Here is an 18256-nt window from a genome sequence, read left to right on the forward strand (position 1 = left end):
TTTTTATCTCAAATAAATTTTTAAAAATTATGTTCATATCTCTTTATTTAAAGAAATTTGTATAATCAATATTTTAGTAAGATTAATTATTTTTACATATATTTTTGTTATACACACATTGAGTGGCGAGTGTTGTGTACAACTAATATATCATTTTGAATGATTACGTTTGCAACATATGTATGGATTCCCCATTAATTGATTATAAATTAGTGTATGTACCGTTATATTTTTCCTTTCTTACATTGAATAAATTTTTCTTATTATATATTGCGCAATAAGTGACTTTTTTTTACATAAAATAAAACTTTTATTTTTAAATACATATTAATTTTTAATTTTTAATCTATTTAGATTGTTAGTGTGGTGATATATACATACAATAAATCTCTACTTATACGAGGATTACTTTCAATGACATTTTGTTAAATATGTGGATTACTTTTTACATATATCATATATATCCAATCCTATATAAAATTAAAAAAGACGAAGGATATTGTAGCTTAATTAAGGTGATGAGCAGGCTCCATGCATTTCACCATCATCTCCTCATTTATAATAATATTCAACCAAATTGGCTGCTAAACGCCCAAACAAACATACACAAACCACTCATTCATAAATCATATATATAAAATAAATAAAGTAGGCAATTAGTTGTTGGGTTCTGAATTAAGCTGCGCATGTTGGACAGGTGCAACCAGTACCACACTTGCAAAACCCCTTCCTTCAGTCTTGGAACATGTGCAGTGTTCCCCGCACCTGCATTGCTTGTGCTCTGTCGACGTCCTACAAGATGCGCCACCGGGACAGGGAGATGGACAACCGCACCTGTTGTCGCATGCAGCACCAACGCTTCCTCTCATATCCGCCATATCTATATATCTCTGCTCTACCTCTACCGTTATGTTAGAAATCCAATTTTATATGGATTGTGACATGTAGGCTTTGTAGGAATCGCTAAAACGTGGCTGCCCTATTTTGCACTTGCCCTTCAAGTTACACTCACTTCTCCCTATTCCTCTCCCTCTCCTTCTCCAATTTTCACTCTTTTTATCATCACTAACACCAAAATGTTGTTGCTTCATCAAAGCCCCTTAAATATCAATTAATTATATCATTTATTCATATTTAGTCCCTAAATTATGCTACTTATTCAGATTTGGTCCTTCAATTATGTCATTTCCTTGTCAGACTTAGTCCGTTTCGTTTAAAAATTCTATCAAACTTAGTCACCACCATTAAATATTAATTAAAACTAACAAATTTGTAAAAAAAAAAAAACATTATGAGGGAAAGGGAATTCAAACCCACTACCACGTGCTTAAGAGTTGATAGCATCACCACCGCACAAATAACAATATAATTTAAATTTATAATTTAATAATTAATTTTATTATTATATTAATTGAATAATTAACTATTTTAATTATTAAATAATATAATTTTATATAGAGATTTAATTAAAAAAAGTAATAAATAATTTGAACTTAAATTAAAAATTAATATAATAAAAAAAATACATGGGGTCAAACTACGATCATCCCATAAAAACATTACTTTGTCACCCTTCTATATTTATAAAAATATCCTTGAGAGCATTTTATCTAATCTTGAAAATTTATATTAAAGTTTGACCGAATCAATAGAAATTATTTTTTAACTTTCAAGGCTGTTAGAGATCATTTTTATAAATTTTTCAAAAGGAGTGAGTGATTCGTATAAAAGGACAATTGGTGATGAGGTCCAAATGTAATTATTTCTTTTTTGTTTTACATATTCTTATATAATGTTGGATATAACGTCAGGATTAATTTTTGAACGTAATTCTCATATAAAACTTAACAAACTTTAGCAAATAAAAATACATCGTATTTATAGAAAAATATCAGGCAAAATACTTTTTTTAATTGTATAAAATAAGGGTAGAATTTATTTTGGTACCATAACTATAGTAGATGTCTCTTCTAGTCCAATAAAGCTCATAATCACATATTCTTAGTTCCAAAAAGTCATATGTCTTGTGGTTTTGGGATTAAAAAGATATTATTTGAAACTAAAAGAACATCGTAATTTTCGGCCCAAAATCACATTTTTTGGAACTAAAAAAATGTAATTTTGAATTTTATGGGACTAAAAGCGTCATTTATCATAATTGTGGTAACAAAATAAATTTTGCCCTTATTTTATGAGACTAAAAAATATTTTGCCTGAAAAGTATCATTATATTCAAAAACAATAAAAATAGATTCAAGTTAAAGTTAAATAGTACACTATTTTATCTAGTATATAAAAATAAAAAATTTATTTTACGTAAATAATTGCCTGGGAGTACGGTACTATACATTAAATATTTCATTTAGTTTAAAACAAGAAGACATATATAACCATGGGTTTTAATTAATTATGTTAGTGCAATGATTTCGAAACAATAGTAGAAGATAATTACAACAATTAAATTATAAGTGTAGTTTTGGATTTCATAATCATTCCTATAATAGATGGATTAACATATTTATTAAGAAATTGCTTGCATATATAGAAAAATGGCCAGCTAATATATGAATAACTTGCTATAAAAATTTATAATTGGTAAATTGTAGCAGATATTGTGGGAATGAATAATCAATCTATTAGAATGGAATTAATTCAGGTAATAAATTAAATTTGCTGCACAATTTCATTGAATTTTCTAATTCATATTTCTTAATCCAATTAACACATGCACAACTACAAAATATTCGACATAATCCCATTTGGTTTTGACCCTATAAATACCCAATTCCATGTCTAAAACTGAAAAATTAACACATAGTTTAAGCCACGAGAATGGCTGCTAACAGCTTATTGAATTTAGCTTTTTTGAGCTTTTTTTCAGCATCACCACCACCACTACTACTACTACTACTACTACCTTTTCAAGCATTCGCCGCCAGCCGCGGCCCTTTTCTTCCAAAGTATGACGCTGGCGACGTCGCCCTGCCGCTAACCGGCATTTGTTCCGCCGCTGTTACCATAAATGGATACAAGTGCCAAGAATTCGACGTAATTAGGGCCCGGCCCAACCAACAACAGATTAATATCATTAATTAATGTCTCTGAATGTTGATATATATATATATATGCAAAAGTGATGATAACTATAACTTCATTAAGAGGGTTGTTTTTCAGGTGACGACTGATGATGGCTACATACTAAGTGTGCTACGAATTCCGGAAGGCCGGGCTGGAGGTGGCGGAGCAAACCGGCCGCCAGTTTTGCTGCAACATGGGCTACTTGTGGTAATGATTTGTTTGTCTTCATGCTTGTTAATCTCCTCTTCCATGTACACGTCCGTGGCGTTCCATGCAAGACATACACATACGATGTTTATTTTAAAAAAAAATGAGAAATATACAGGATGGGATGTCGTGGCTGATGAATCCTCCTGAAGAGTCACTTGCCCTGATTTTGGCAGACAATGGGTTTGATGTTTGGATTTCCAACGTTAGAGGAACCCAGTTCAGCAGGCGCCACCTCACCCTTGATCCTAGTAACCCTGTACGTTGCACACACTTATTTCTTTTTCAAGAAAAAAACAATTTTAATTTATCAAAAAACCTAAAAAATGATCATGTACTTACAGGAATTTTGGAATTGGACGTGGGACGAATTGGTGATTCATGACTTGCAATCTGTGATTAATTTAGTCTTTAACCAAACTGGTCAGAAAACCCACTATGTTGGCCATTCAATGGTAATGAGTTATATATATTTATCAATAATTGAATTATTTATCTTAATGTCTACAAATTCAATTACTTATATTAATTAATTTATTTGTGAATATTATTAATTAATATTTAACAGGGTACTATGATGGCAATGATTTCATTGTCAGAAGGAAAATTTGACAAGGTTAAATCAGCAGCCTTGTTATGCCCAATCGCCTATCTAAGTCATATCACATCTCCACTTGCTGTTGTTGCAGCGCAAGCCTTCTTGGGTGAAGTAATTAATTAATATCCCTTTTTCTATTTTGTTTATATTATTCTTTTTTTTTCAATTTCTAATGTTAATATTTTGTATTTGAGCAGATTATGGTAACGTTTGGTCCTGCTGAATTCAATCCCAGGGGGTACATATATAATTATATAAATTATTTTTATTTTTTTGTTGTTATGATTAATTTCTATAATTACATAAAAGAGATGAGTTATTTATGTAAGTAAATATAAATATAATTATTTATTCCTTTTTTTGGTAGGGCGGCAGCAGCTACTTTCCTTGAATCTTTGTGTGCTTATCCGGGAGTGAACTGTTATAATTTTCTACCTGCATTTACTGGTATACACTCTCATCCATTTCCAATTAATTACCATATTCTCTCTCATTTTTAAGTTTAACATAAAACTACCAATATGCAATTATATATTATTACAGGAAATAATTGCTGTCTGAATGCATCTACCGTTGAGGCATTCGTTAAGAACGAACCCCAACCCACCTCGACTAAGAACCTCGTTCATTTTTCTCAAGGTAACTCATTTTTCTATTGAATTTGTTGGATACACAATAAATTAATTAATGAGATGAATTTGCAGCTGTTCGTAGTGGAGTGGTGTCCAAATACAACTATGGCAACGCTGATGCCAACATGGAGCATTATGGAGAACCCAACCCACCGGTTCATGACTTATCTAAAATTCCCCAAGATTTCCCCCTTTTCCTAGGCTATGGAGGACAAGATGCACTGTCTGATGTTACGGATGTGCTTAGATTGCTGGATGTCCTTAAACCGCACGACCAGGACAAGATCAAAGTGCAGTATGTCGAGAAATATGGCCATGTCGATTTCATAATGGGGGTGGATGCCAAGGACATTGTTTATACTCAAATCCTAGAATTTTTCAGAGCACACAACTAATTTGCTGTAAGAGGGCAGTAGGTACGTAGTAATTGCCTCACATGTGATAAGTGTAGCCCACAAATGTTTTAATTAGGATCCACATAACTTAACAATTCCCAGCTTCCACATCTTTTAAGTATGTTACTAATTGGTGCACGCATGCTTCATCACTGATTAAGTTTTGACAATCATGTTTACTATTAAATCTACGCGTAATGTATTATGTATTAGCAGAAGAATTACTGTCATTATTTTGGAATATTGTACATGTAAAAGGAAAATCATGACAGATGGATCTCAAGTGTCCGTCACGTCTGGATAGCAAAGTTTGCTTAGTTTCAAAACCAAGCTTGGTTTCATGCATCGGAACAACCACGAATGTTTTGCTTAGCAGGCAATCAAATATATATTGAAATCATAGAGATGATGAGTCGAATGATGGATGGTTCTAGCATCATCCTTTCAATGATGTCGAAATATATCAAATTTCATGACTACGGATGTTAAGTCATCAACTAACCGTGTGTACAGTTGTATATTTCATGCATTCTTCAACGCTTAGGAAAATAAAAAACAAAGGGGTGATCAGTCAATACTACTACTGTCTATTCTTTGGATTCAAGAAACCACTATTATTTCACTTATATATACACATACCTTGTAATTATCAGACAACATCAAATAGTACGTATTTACCTAAGTATATAGAAATCATGGAGGTTTCCACCAGATTTGGGCCTCTGCTACTACTAATTCTTGCAGCTGCACTACTTTGCAGGGAAGCCTTGGCAGCAAAACATGTGGTCGGAGGAAGCCAAGGTTGGGACGAATCCGTAGATTTCGACTCTTGGGCTTCTGCTCGAATATTTAAAGTTGGAGATGAACTAGGTACTTGAGATTTCCTCTGTAAATTTTACCAAGTTTCGTTTCAGCAAGAATATCATTCTCCTCCACTACTTGTTTGTATATTCAGAGTTCAAGTACACTGCGGGATTGCACAGCGTGGTTGAACTGGCTGGTGAAAGCGCATACAAGAGCTGCGACATCGGCAGTGCACTGGACTCGCTAAATGGCGGTAGCAATACAGTCAAGCTAAGCAAGTCCGGCACGCGCTACTTTACTTGTGGGACACCAGGCCACTGCGAGCAGGGGATGAAGGTCAAGATCACAACTGCGGCGGCCGATGGATCCTCATCCACCACTACTTCGCCGTCATCTAAGGGAGCCGCGCCTTCTACCTCCGCTGCTTCCGCCCATGTTCAGTTTCTCGGTTTCTTTGCGTTGGTTGCCTCTTTGCTGGTGTCCCTCATCTAGAGAAAAAATTTATATAGTCGTTGCTATCTGTTGGGTAGCGATTTTACATATGTGGCAATTCAACATTTTGTTGGCCTTGTTGGTGGGTTATCATATTCTATTTTTTTTTATTTGAATAATGAGGTAATATTTTTTTTGTGACGCATCGAATAATTTTAGTGGTTAAAATTCTCCCAAAAATTAAATGTAAACAAAAGATCACAAGAAAGAAGAGCAATTAAAGAAGGCACACAACCATTAAATGCCAATTCTAAGATTGTTACGCAGTATCGCTGATTCACCTAATTTTAATAGCAATCTATATACTAAATAATGATAAGCTAGACAATTATCGCCGGATTATATTAGAAGACGAAATGTAATTATATATATATATATTAATATAAGCCCATATAATTTAATATTTAGATCTCAAGAATGCATTTAATTTACATTAGGATGAAAATGCTGACCGTAGCAAAAGGAATTATATAAATTTTCTATTTTGCTCATTATTTAATATTTTTAATATGAATATTTTTGATTTATATCATAATAAAAAAAAATTGAGAATTTTGAAAAGAAGTGTAAACTTTTTATTGCATGATGATAGGATTAAGCGTTAAGTGGCAGCCGTCAGCCATGAGGGAATACTAATCGGCATATTCTCAAAGCACCAAACCCTTTTGTCTTCATCTTTTACATCTCTATATTCAGTTTAGTTATTTGAAATCATAGTCGAGACTTATTTTAATACTGCTCTCATTTTTATGTTTAATCACATTAAAGCTCCAATTTATTTTAAGATTTCATTTTTTACAATAAATTTATAGTTTAATAGAAAGTGAAATCAAACTAACAGGAGGATATAAGTCAGCTGCGAGTCACTCGCAACACAAACGCATCCTCTAATCAACTTCCTGTGCAGCAGTGTTCTAAGTTCAGACTTGAAACCCCCACTCTCAGCGATGCCGGAGGAAACGACGGCTATAGACTACGTCATGGAGGCCGCGTCCGGCCCGCACTTCTCCGGTCTCCGCCTCGACGGCCTTCGCTCCGCCGCTTCTTCTCCACGCGCTTCTGCCCCCCTCACTTCCGCTTTCTCTTTCTCTACCGTCTCCGATTCCGCCGCACACAAGCAGCCTTTCGTAATCGGTACCTCAATTGCGATCGGAAATAATTTTTTTTTGAGTTTCTCTTGCCTTGTGGCTGGTTATTTCTTCTGAGTTCCTATTTGATTTATTATTATATTTTTTTGTTTTCTCTTGTGGAGCAGGGGTTTCGGGAGGAACGGCGTCCGGAAAGACGACAGTTTGTGATATGATTATTCAGCAGCTTCACGATCATCGTGTAGTGCTCGTCAATCAGGTTGTTAGAGCGTGTCTATTTTATTTTTGCTTTTTTTTTTTCCTATCAGTAAATTCTGCTAGTCTTCCAAGAACGGTATTAACATGTTTAGATCAGGCTCCCAGAACTACCTTTGGACCTCTGTGGAAGGGGTTGACGTGATAAAGTAGCATCGTTTGTGGACTATCCAAACGAGCTCATCAACATTCTGGACAAGTAAGGCCAGAAACAAACTAAATAACTCGATATTCACCTCAAATCCCACCGCTAGAAGCTCCTTCGGAACTCAGTTTGTTAAATATGCTTCCAAATTTACTAAGATCTGAAGCTCATGCTCTAGCTCGACTCTTAGCAAAACAAATAATAAAGTATGTATAAATAGGTTAGACTACTGGAGCTCAATTCCTGTTCCACTCATTTAAAGCATTCAAGTTCAACCAGTTAATATGAAATCAAGCTCAAACACACATTTTTGAACTTGATTAAAAGTTCAAACAAGTTTGAATATAAGTGTGTTGGATTTGATTCAGTTCGTTTACACCCTACAGATTGAACTTGAATTAATAAATTTTTTTTATGTTGCTCGCTGATACTTTTCTGGTGCTCTGCTTGTTTCACGTAAACCTGGAAATGAAGATGTGTTAGCATGACTTAAGTTGTTCAATTTTTCTTGTCGTATGCATTATAATTTGTCAATGAATCATAATTCCATTCAGAATGTTGAAATCCTTTATTCTCATCTGTGCAGGATTCTTTTTATCGTGGTTTGACTCCTGAAGAGTTGAAACATGTTCACGAGTACAATTTTGACCATCCAGGTAACTTAGTACATGACCTGAACTTCTACTTCATCATATGCATCTCAATTCATATTTAAACGTAACTTGGTGCTACTGGAGTTTGTAATAAAACACTTAGTTAAATTCACACAGCCATTCCTTGCAGATGCTTTTGACACAGAGCAGCTCCTTGAGTGCGTTGAAACGCTAAGGAGTGGTCAATCTGTCCATGTTCCGATATATGACTTTAAAACACATCAAAGATGTTCGGACAGCTTCCGCCAGGTGCACATGTTGAACTCTAGATATTATAAGCTGCCTGGAGCTTCCATGCAGATTGCACTGCTGGCAAACATTTTGAATTTGTTTAAAAGATAATATTGGAGAAAGAAGCAAACTGCTGAATGCATCTGATATATGATATCCAGAGAATTTTGTTAAATTTCGCATAATACTGAAACAGCATGGTATCAGGTGAATGCATCTGATGTAATCATACTAGAGGGGATCCTCGTTTTCCATGATCCACGAGTTCGAAACTTGATGAACATGAAGATTTTTGTTGACACAGGTGAACTTTGAATTTAGTTGTGCCTCATTTCATTTCTCTTAAGTTGTTCTGTTGTAAAGTTTTAAATACATTCCTCTCTCATTTTTTGGTCTTGCATTGATTGATTGATTCAGATGCTGATGTGAGGCTTGCTCGTAGAATAAGGCGTGATACAGTTGAGAGAGGCAGGGACATAAACTCAGTCCTAGAACAGGCAGGCCTCTTATTCATTCATTTTTTTTCTCAGTGTAGATTGATTTGTGGTCTCCTGATGATTTATGCATCAATATTTTCAAGTGCTTGGTAGACTACAGCTTTCCATCCATATACTGCTCCAAATGTTGTATATTAGCTCTAACTGGAAACCGCTTATCTTTGCAAATGTTGTTGTTGTTATGCAGTATGCCAAATTTGTGAAGCCTGCTTTCGAGGATTTTGTTCTGCCATCCAAAAAGTATGCTGATGTTATTATACCTCGTGGAGGAGACAATCACGTTGCTATTGACTTGATTGTCCAACATATTCGCACTAAGCTTGGGCAGCATGACCTGTGTAAAATATATCCCAATGTGTATGTCATTCAGTCGACTTTCCAGGTATGCCTTCTAGCTTCTGCTTGTTTTGGTTCCATGCTACTTCATGAATCATTATTCTCAGAAGACAACTCAGCATATTCTTTGTAGTTGTCACTTTTGCTATGTGGAGAGGAACTAAAAGGAAAACAGTGATATTCTGGTATGCAACAAATGGATTGAGATTGGCTCTGTATGGCTTAATCACTTGAATGCTATAAATACAGAAAGTAATATTAATCTGTAATGTACATGGAATGATGGAGAATACGAGTCAGAGAGAGATGAAATAAATGGTCGATCAGTTATACTCTGTGCCATTATGTTCTCTTTATTGTTCTCATGATTGAATGACTGAAGCTGAGGACTTGCATCCTTGGCTCGTATCCTGTGTCGTTATAGTATTACTTTGAATCTAATCAGCTTTTATTTCATTTCTTTCTATTTTATATGTGGTAATAAATTGTCCTTACACTCTACATCTAATGACATCTGTGTTACAGATTAGAGGTATGCATACTCTGATTCGAGACCGAGACATATCAAAACATGATTTTGTATTTTATTCAGACAGGCTTATCCGTCTGGTAATTATGTACTCTGTTAACCACTGAAAATACGAGCAAATAACTATGATGCCCAAACACAGTAGTTTTGATATATGATTTTCAGGTTGTGGAGCATGGTCTTGGTCATTTACCCTTCACTGAGAAGCAAATTGTCACACCAACTGGTAAAATGGAAATTATATGTGATCTTAAGTATACCCTCAATATTCACTTCATCCATGCAATTACTTCATCAAGTCTAGATGCCAGCAACCCTTCTCTTATTTGCACGATCAAGCACCTGCTGGACACAGAAGTTACTGACCTAATATTCTTGGACTTTGCGGGGTTCTGATGCAGGGTCAGTGTATACTGGTGTAGACTTTTGCAAGAAATTGTGTGGGGTATCTATTGTTAGAAGGTGAGAATAAGTCTGGTATTTGTTGAAAATATGAACCCACTGAATGATTTGTCTGTGAGAAGAAGAGGTTAAAATTTGGGTCTATTTGCTTCTCACAATGCTATGAACAGAATTCAGTACGTATAGACTATGTCCAACAATTTGCATTATAATTCGCCTTTGGTCCCTGATTGCATTTTCTAAATGGGTTGGGCCTAGGATCTTTCTTCAAATGTGGACTGTGCCAATCTTCTTTGGGATAGGTGTGCTTTTCTCTGTTCTCTTTTTTGGGAAAGAGATAACTGTTAAAAGCTAGTTATATTCATAACTCAATTCTGTTATCTGCTATGACTATTATCCATCAATTTCGGTCAGATTCATTTGTTCATTTTTTTATTTTTTTTTTGTCATTAGATGAGAGATTGAGGATGTATTCATACTGAAGATCTTTTGGTGCCTTTCTTTTTACAGTGGCGAAAGCATGGAAAATGCACTCCGCGCTTGTTGCAAAGGGATTAAAATAGGGAAAATTTTGATCCATCGTGATGGTGACAATGGGAAGCAGGTTGCACTTATATTCTTCTGGTTTAAGCGTTGTATAGTATTTTTCATGTTGGAATGGTGCAAATTGGCATGACTAAGATCTATTTTCTGTCTCCTACCTGAACAGCTTATATATGAGAAACTTCCTAAAGATATTTGTGAACGTCATGTCCTTCTCCTGGACCCAGTTCTTGCTACAGGTGACTGTTATATAAAGTTGTTGCTTATGTTTAAGTTTTCAGTCACTGACTACTTCGATAACATCTTTACATCTGAAATCTGACAGCGTTACTTTGTCCTTCCAGGTAACTCAGCTAACCAGGCAATTGAGCTACTCATACAGAAAGGAGTTCCAGAGTCTCACATCATATTTCTAAACCTCATATCAGTGAGTCATTCTTTTCTTTGTTGAGAGAGACGCATTTTACTTTGGGGTGGCTTTGAGGCAAAATCTTACATGCTAATGAATATTTTGCATATAGGCACCCGAAGGGATACATTGTGTCAGCAAACGTTTCCCCTCTTTAAAAATTGTGACATCAGAGATTGACGTAGCACTAAATGAAGAGTTCCGCGTGATACCGGGTATGGGAGAGTTTGGTGATCGTTACTTTGGCACTGACGATTGATCTTTGTTGGTTCAGACGAGGCTGTTGGTCGCCTATGGCTGGATTGGTCTGCTTTCAATTGTAAATTAGGTTGCCTAAGCCATGGTTATTTACTGATCTTGTCCTGCTTTCTCACAAGATTGAGCGTGAACGCATTTTTATGTACCCTTGTCAAACAATACCTGCATCTGAGTTACCAGTATATATAAATATATGTTGACCACATCATCACCTTGCATTGTAGGGCCCGCTGCTCCCTCCCCTTCCCCTTCCCACCCTGCTAAATAAGGGGGGAAAAGATGGGAAAATAGCGAGCATTTTGTAAGAGGTGGATGGTCCTAAAGGTTCCTATACTAAAGTGGTTTGCGTTAATTTCGTAAGCTAGGGACCATTTCCTTGGGTTTTAATCCAAACTAAATGTGCCATGTTTAGGCAAGAAACTATCTTAACCGCCACTATCTTAACTTGCCCTAGTTGTTGAGAAAGCCCGTGGGGTACTAGTGTCAAAATATCAATTCAATATACCGCCCTGTGCAAGTGCAAAATCAGAAGTAGAGTGATACCTTCTCTCCAAGACTGTTACCCAGAGAGTATAATTTCCCCAGGATCAAGGTTTATCATCTCTGTGCAATTTTTTAAGGCTATCTTATCAAGAATTTGGGCCCGAGGAGATTGTTGCTGCAGCATCTATTTAAAGAATTCAGGGCTCCCGGATAACTTGGAATTTGATTTGGCCTCCTCAGCTGTTGCTTAAAAGCTCTAGAAATAACAAGAATGACCAGAATTGTGGTATTGTTCAGCCCAAACAATGATTTAGATTGAGAGTGATATTCCAATGGACAAGAGAATGCTGCATCTCTTAATAGAGTTTTCAACAAAATCTGTTTCGGTGAAGAATGGTTATTCATAGCCGATATGTAGAGGGGATGCGGCTGAAAACAGGTGGTCGCTCAAATAGAGTACACTTGCATTTGCAGAAAAATGTGGGGGGAAAACCCAAAATATTAAAGGGTATAAACATTGACTAGGGATAGCGCTCTCTCAAATGGTGAAAAGAATTCCACTCAGTTCATGCCTGCTTTTTACCACTGTTACAAAATCTAGAACCTCTTATTCAAAGTGATACAGTGTATTATGCACTGACGTATACTTAAAGACAATATTTTACCATCACACAAATGTTGTAAAATCCTTTGGTTTCTATACGCCTATGAATCAAGAGAAAGAATGACTGGTTCCAAAGAAGCAGGAAAATCTGAACAAGTATGGGATATCGCTGGAAATGCTAACAGTTGCAACAATCTTGTGTTGGGGGAGTGTGGTCAATGCCCCTTCTTATTCCCCTTTGATCTTTCCAGATGAGGGAAAGCACTCAAAATGTTGTGGGCTATCAAATCCTGTCTTGTCAAAATTCCCACCACCGGAGAAACCTATCAAGTTTGATTAAAACAACAGGTTAGACAGAAGATATACCGTCACTAATTTCTATGCATGATGTGTTTTTCCCATAGACATAAAAGAATGTTGTTCAACAATGTAGAATCTTGAACTTACCCCGGCTGCTTGATATTTAGGCAGAATGAGCATATGGCGGAGCCCCACTTGCCTAAACAGCACCATTGCCTTTGCCACAGACATGCTCTCCACCACAGTATATGGAGTTGTATTGGTTAAGGGATGCAGATCAACATACATCTCCATTTCGTCTTTGGTCACTGTTACCTCTTCTATCGTGGCACCCCGTTCGGCCAAGTCGATGGAAGTGAATTTCTCTCTCACTTCCCATTCTTCTGTTCTTCGTCTTTCTTGCTGGAACCACTTCTTTTTCAGGGCTAAAATAAGATGAGCTCTCAGGATCAGCCCATGCAGTTCAGTTGCACCGTTGGGTGACCCTGTTGGTGGAGTAACTCCAGAATCTACAACTGGAAAACCATTATGTGTCGTGTTTTTTAGTACTTCCACGATGTTGCGCACCTTCTCAATTCCGTTAAGTGTAACGACTGCTGGTTTAACATCAGCAAGCTCACCAACGGTGATGTTTCTCATCCATGGCTCTGGATGTGCATCCAAGAACGGGAGCCCTTTCAGTTCCAAAATTATTTCATAGATGCTTGGATTGAAGCAGTCTCCTACGGTTTTAGAGATTAGAAGTACCAGCATTGTTATGGGTAGCAAGAGGAGGTTATTGGTAAGCTCTAGAAATATGACGCAAAGGGAAACGGTCATTCTCATAGAACCAGCCATGAGGGAGGCTGCCCCAAGAACAGCGTATAGCCCCTGATCGATGTTTGTGTATGGTCCCATGGCCAGTCCGAGCAAACGGCCATAAGCTGAACCCATGAGAATGATGGGGAGGAAGAGACCAGATGGGACGGCAATGCCAAAGGTTATAAGTCCGAGTATACAATACAGTGCAAAGAAGACGACTAGGGAAAAGACATTGAACTCTGATGAAGTGTTTATGGAGAAAATATTTCGAACAGCGTCATCATTGGTGGTAAGGAGGAGAGTGGCGAGGTCGTTGTAGTAGCCGTTTGGGCAATTGAATTGCTTGAAATTTCCTTCCCGACCATTTGTGGGACAGGAAGAATCGACAAGGGAGGAATCACAAGGTCGGCACTTTGCAAGGAAAGGAAGTCCATAGAGGCATACAGATGTGAAAATGGAGACACTCAGACTGAGAAGAAGTTTATGCAATTTGCCCTTCCTGCAAAACAACCATCAAATAAAAAGGTCAGAACAAGAACTAAATAATGGGAGCAGTATTCAGTGTGCAGCCTCAATCAAGCTGTGGTGCTTACTTATTTATGACATTGTAGACCTTTAGGACCTGGTGGAGAACATAGTTATAAAGGCTTCCCAGAAGGCCACCAAGTACTCCTATAACGGCCACAGGGATAATATCCACCACATGGTACCTCACAGAAACCCCACTCACATCAAACATGATCAGCCCTCCTTTCCCAAATAGCCCACAGTTGCCGGATTTACAGTATTCCATGACGGCCCTAAGCACCACGACCACGACTGCTGTACTGAAAAAAGTTCTCCAGAGGAGTGCACTTCTCCACCATGTAGCAACCTCCTCCAAAGCAAAGAGGACACCACCAACTGGTGCACGGAAAGCAGCACAGACACCAGAAGAAGAACCACATGTGATGAGGTCACGGCGGTCCCTATCATTATTGAAGTATCTTAGCCAGCGCCATCTAATTCGGTAGTTGTCAGGACCACCTTGGCCTAATAGGGAAGCAATGCAACTCCCAATGTGCACGAGAGGGCCTTCTTTTCCAAGATCTAGGCCCGCAGAAACGGCTCCAATGCTCCCAATAATCTGTGATGAATAACCAGAGTAGCACTTCTCAGCTAACAAGCAGGTAGTATGTAATGTATCTCAATTTTGAGCATATTACTGATAGTTTTCTCTGGCAAATAGTGTGCATTATTAAACACATCTTTCTCTAAGTTGGGACAAATACAATTAAGGCTTTTTCAAAGGATTTCATGGTACTTTCCAGGTGATCTTTGATGATGAGTTGGTTCATTGTTTTAATTCATATGATCGCTTCATCAGTTATTGTAATGCCATAAATTCGAAAAGGAGATGCTTATAGTAGGAGACAGGGCACCTTAACAATCAAGGTCGATGCACCAAACATATTGGGGGTGTCAACTCCATTGAGATAAGCTTTGATTTCAGGAATTCCAGGACCAGCTGCTGTAGGAGCAAAGCAAACTACGAGAACAGCTGCTACCAGTGTCAGTAGAAAATTTGCTCCAGCCATATATAAGAATCCCATTAGATATCTGCGCCCAATCAAATTTCAATCATCAAAAAACAAGCCACAATTTTCACTGATTCAGGTATGATCAAGAAAATAGAAAAATAATATACTAGTTATATTTTCACTCTCACCCCCACATGGGCCAAGAGTGGGACAAGTTCTTTTGATCTACATGAATTCTCAAACCATAATGATTCCATCAAAGCCTATCTCTACAAATAACTGTCTGTTGCAATTGAATTTTACAGGTGATGAAACAAAGACAATACCTTTCCTGCTCGATGTATCTAACCACAGCCAGAAGTTTATATCCAGATATATTTTCAACAGCAAGATTGATGAGAGTTGCAATCCCTCCTGTGAGAAGCCCGACTAGGAAAGCCAGCAACCATTTCAAGAAAATATACTGCAATACTTGGACTCTTGATCTGCTTCTCCAGTCTTGCTTGAACAGATCATTCTCATTGATCCTATATCAAAGTAGCAACTCAATACTAAAAAGGGAGGGAGAGTCTCCAACATTGGGAAACGTTTTAAGTAGGTGAGGGTCTTACTCATAGTCCAAGCTCTCTATATAAGAAACCTTGGCTCCAACAATGGCGAGTGGGCTGGATGAAAGTGTTCTGTTTCTTTTGAGGAGAGGCTGATGGAGATTGTTGCATTCTGGGTCATCCTCTTCTTCTTCTTCTTCTGGTCCTTGCATATTTGCTGATTCTGCTTCTACTAACTTGTAAACATCCTCCATCAGCCCAAAATGAGAGAGGAGAAGTTAGTTATCAGCTTCCACTTCCTTCAATACAGAAAAGCTGAGCTGTTCCTCTTGTTTTGGAATGTATAAGGATTGGGTGTTCAGACACTGCCACCAAATTGTCTTCTTGTACACAATTATCTCTTTTGCGTCGCAAAAATGCTTTCTTGGAAAGGAGTCTTATATAATCACTGGAACAGGTTGAAATAGACCAAAAATAATATAATATATTTGTGATTGTAGGTAAAACATATATCTCTACTGGATTCAGAGGTACCACCACTTATAATAATGAACATTAAAGCAAGAAATTGAATTTGTTGCTGTCTGAGTAATTATTAATTAGCATTTATGGTGATGATGAAGGTGAGACATACCTACCAAAGAATTTTGAGAAATTTTTTTCGCCAATTATCTGTCTATAACAAAATAACTATAATACGCTTTATCATGTGATTGATCGTCAATCATATAATTCATTCAAGTTCGACAAATTCAATTTAGATTAGAATATTTTAAGATTTTGACTGTCATTTATTAGGTTGAGAGTCAAAAGATTTTTGCTACAATCTTCTTGTTTACACCTAAAGAAATATTTTTGATAAATTATGGGGCATGATGATGTGATTATAAACTTAATGAGATCTTTACTGATAATTTGCGTGTTACACTTACTTATCGTAAAATGAATGCGACCAATAATAAATACTTAATATATAATTAATTGAATTTAGATATTTGTAAGGTTAGAGATAATGTGTTTTGTTGTTATCTAAATGTATATACCTATTGACCCATGTGGCATATGGTCTGAAGCTCAACTTGCCATTGGATCTGTGATGACAGATAAGAAGCAATGTTGTAGACGAGTGCGTGCATCCAACGGTTGATATTAAGTGACCTTTCATAATATTGATAAGTCATTTTTATCCAAATATATAATTTTGTACTATTTTATTCCCCCACTTTATGATTTATTTTTTCCCCAATAATTGAGAAATCGGTGCCGCTGCCTGAAATTTATGTCGGCGTTTGGGCCCTACACCACACCCTTTTGACATTTGGTCCTGTTAAAAATTAAAATTAAATAAATAAAAATAATATGGGTTTCATGTGAAGCGGCCAAGGGCTAATGGCATCTCTCCATGTTCAAACTCTTTTTTCCTTTTTTTTCTTTTTTTTTTAAAGGTAGGTTATAGTGAGATTCTCTAAAATTTGACATGATTATAATTATTTTATTATTTTTTGAAAAGGGATCAATAATTATGTGACATTAATTATCGTCTAACAACTAACTTAATTAGTTAGTTTTTTTTATTATAATTTTATCCAATTTTTATGATGGATTGATTAAAATACTTTGGTAGACTATAAATTAAATTTTATTTATTTATCAAAAAAATTTAAATTTTTTATTGACTAAGTGGATAGTATTTTTATAATTTTTTTCATCCACCTCCTCTATTCTTTTATATCTTGTTTATTTTTTTTAAAAAATAAATAAATACAATAAGGACAAATTAATGATTTTTATTAATTTTCTAATTATGAAAAATCTCAAAAAAAATGGTTGTAATTTACCATCTTTTTTATTAAAAAATAGTTTCCTTGTTGCAATTTGCAATCGTTGTTTTTGGGATTTTCTATGATGCTTATGTTCTACAAAGGGGATACGATTAATTAATTTGAAAAGAGAAGTCTTTTTCCATCAATTTTTGCTAATCTCATTTCCTACATTTTATTACCATTATTTTCCGTTTTCTACAAAGCATGTGCGGACATTAATATATATGTATTCGTTAAAAGATAATGAAAGTTGGAAGGTTTTGAGTTTATAAGAAAGAAATAAAAATTTGAAAAATAATAAGGCCTTTAATTCCACGGAAAAGAAGAAAAAGAAAAGAGTGTTCATTGGCCATACATTTGGAAGAAAATACAAAGGAATCATGTGAAGAAGGAACCCTCACTACTCACTACTTTGTTATTTAATATAAAAATATACAGAAAAGGTGGTGGAGAAATCATGTGAGCAACACAATGTCGAGACGCCAAATCCGTAGACTGAGGAGGGGAAAGGGATTGGATGTATGACAGCCACGACACCATTTCTATTTCTCTTACAACTTTCTACAACATTCAGGAAAGTTGAATTTCGTTTTATTTTGTTTCTTGAGAGGAGATGTTGATGGCC

At 36.2% G+C, this 18256-nt stretch overlaps 4 protein-coding genes and 1 pseudogene across 4 annotated transcripts; 3 read left to right on the top strand and 2 right to left on the bottom strand.

The window, feature by feature from the left end:
- Positions 1 to 458: 458 nt before the first annotated feature.
- LOC110013147 (metallothionein-like protein 4B pseudogene) lies at positions 459 to 878 on the bottom strand (annotated as a pseudogene).
- A 1954-nt stretch (positions 879 to 2832) lies between these two features.
- Positions 2833 to 4910, top strand: LOC148787051 (triacylglycerol lipase 2-like). The gene is made up of 9 exons (XM_088885043.1): positions 2833 to 3048; positions 3175 to 3285; positions 3404 to 3544; positions 3630 to 3740; positions 3854 to 3994; positions 4081 to 4121; positions 4251 to 4330; positions 4427 to 4522; positions 4588 to 4910. Exons 1-9 carry the CDS (start codon positions 2833 to 2835, stop codon positions 4908 to 4910), a joined length of 1260 nt encoding a protein of 419 aa, XP_088741169.1.
- A 641-nt stretch (positions 4911 to 5551) lies between these two features.
- LOC105177416 (Cupredoxin superfamily protein) lies at positions 5552 to 6347 on the top strand. The gene is made up of 2 exons (XM_011100563.3): positions 5552 to 5780; positions 5866 to 6347. The coding sequence occupies exons 1-2, from the start codon at positions 5606 to 5608 to the stop codon at positions 6204 to 6206; spliced, it is 516 nt and encodes a 171-aa protein (XP_011098865.1). The 5' UTR covers positions 5552 to 5605; the 3' UTR covers positions 6207 to 6347.
- Positions 6348 to 7033: 686 nt separating this feature from the next.
- LOC105177417 (uridine/cytidine kinase UKL1, chloroplastic) lies at positions 7034 to 11760 on the top strand. The gene is made up of 14 exons (XM_011100564.3): positions 7034 to 7340; positions 7462 to 7553; positions 8281 to 8350; positions 8478 to 8596; positions 8786 to 8882; positions 8996 to 9075; positions 9263 to 9457; positions 9937 to 10020; positions 10106 to 10166; positions 10342 to 10402; positions 10853 to 10946; positions 11052 to 11124; positions 11230 to 11312; positions 11407 to 11760. Exons 1-14 carry the CDS (start codon positions 7154 to 7156, stop codon positions 11551 to 11553), a joined length of 1443 nt encoding a protein of 480 aa, XP_011098866.1. The 5' UTR covers positions 7034 to 7153; the 3' UTR covers positions 11554 to 11760.
- An 818-nt stretch (positions 11761 to 12578) lies between these two features.
- On the bottom strand, positions 12579 to 16254 carry LOC105177418 (chloride channel protein CLC-a). Its single transcript, XM_011100565.3, has 6 exons — positions 15872 to 16254; positions 15587 to 15787; positions 15162 to 15339; positions 14334 to 14866; positions 13087 to 14239; positions 12579 to 12962 (listed from the first exon to the last, which is right to left on the bottom strand). Exons 1-6 carry the CDS (start codon positions 16060 to 16062, stop codon positions 12855 to 12857), a joined length of 2364 nt encoding a protein of 787 aa, XP_011098867.1. The 5' UTR covers positions 16063 to 16254; the 3' UTR covers positions 12579 to 12854.
- Positions 16255 to 18256: the final 2002 nt, after the last annotated feature.

Source organism: Sesamum indicum, linkage group LG9, assembly GCF_026168435.1.
Source record: "Sesamum indicum cultivar Baizhima isolate 11 linkage group LG9, ASM2616843v1, whole genome shotgun sequence".
Lineage (NCBI taxonomy): Eukaryota > Viridiplantae > Streptophyta > Magnoliopsida > Lamiales > Pedaliaceae > Sesamum > Sesamum indicum.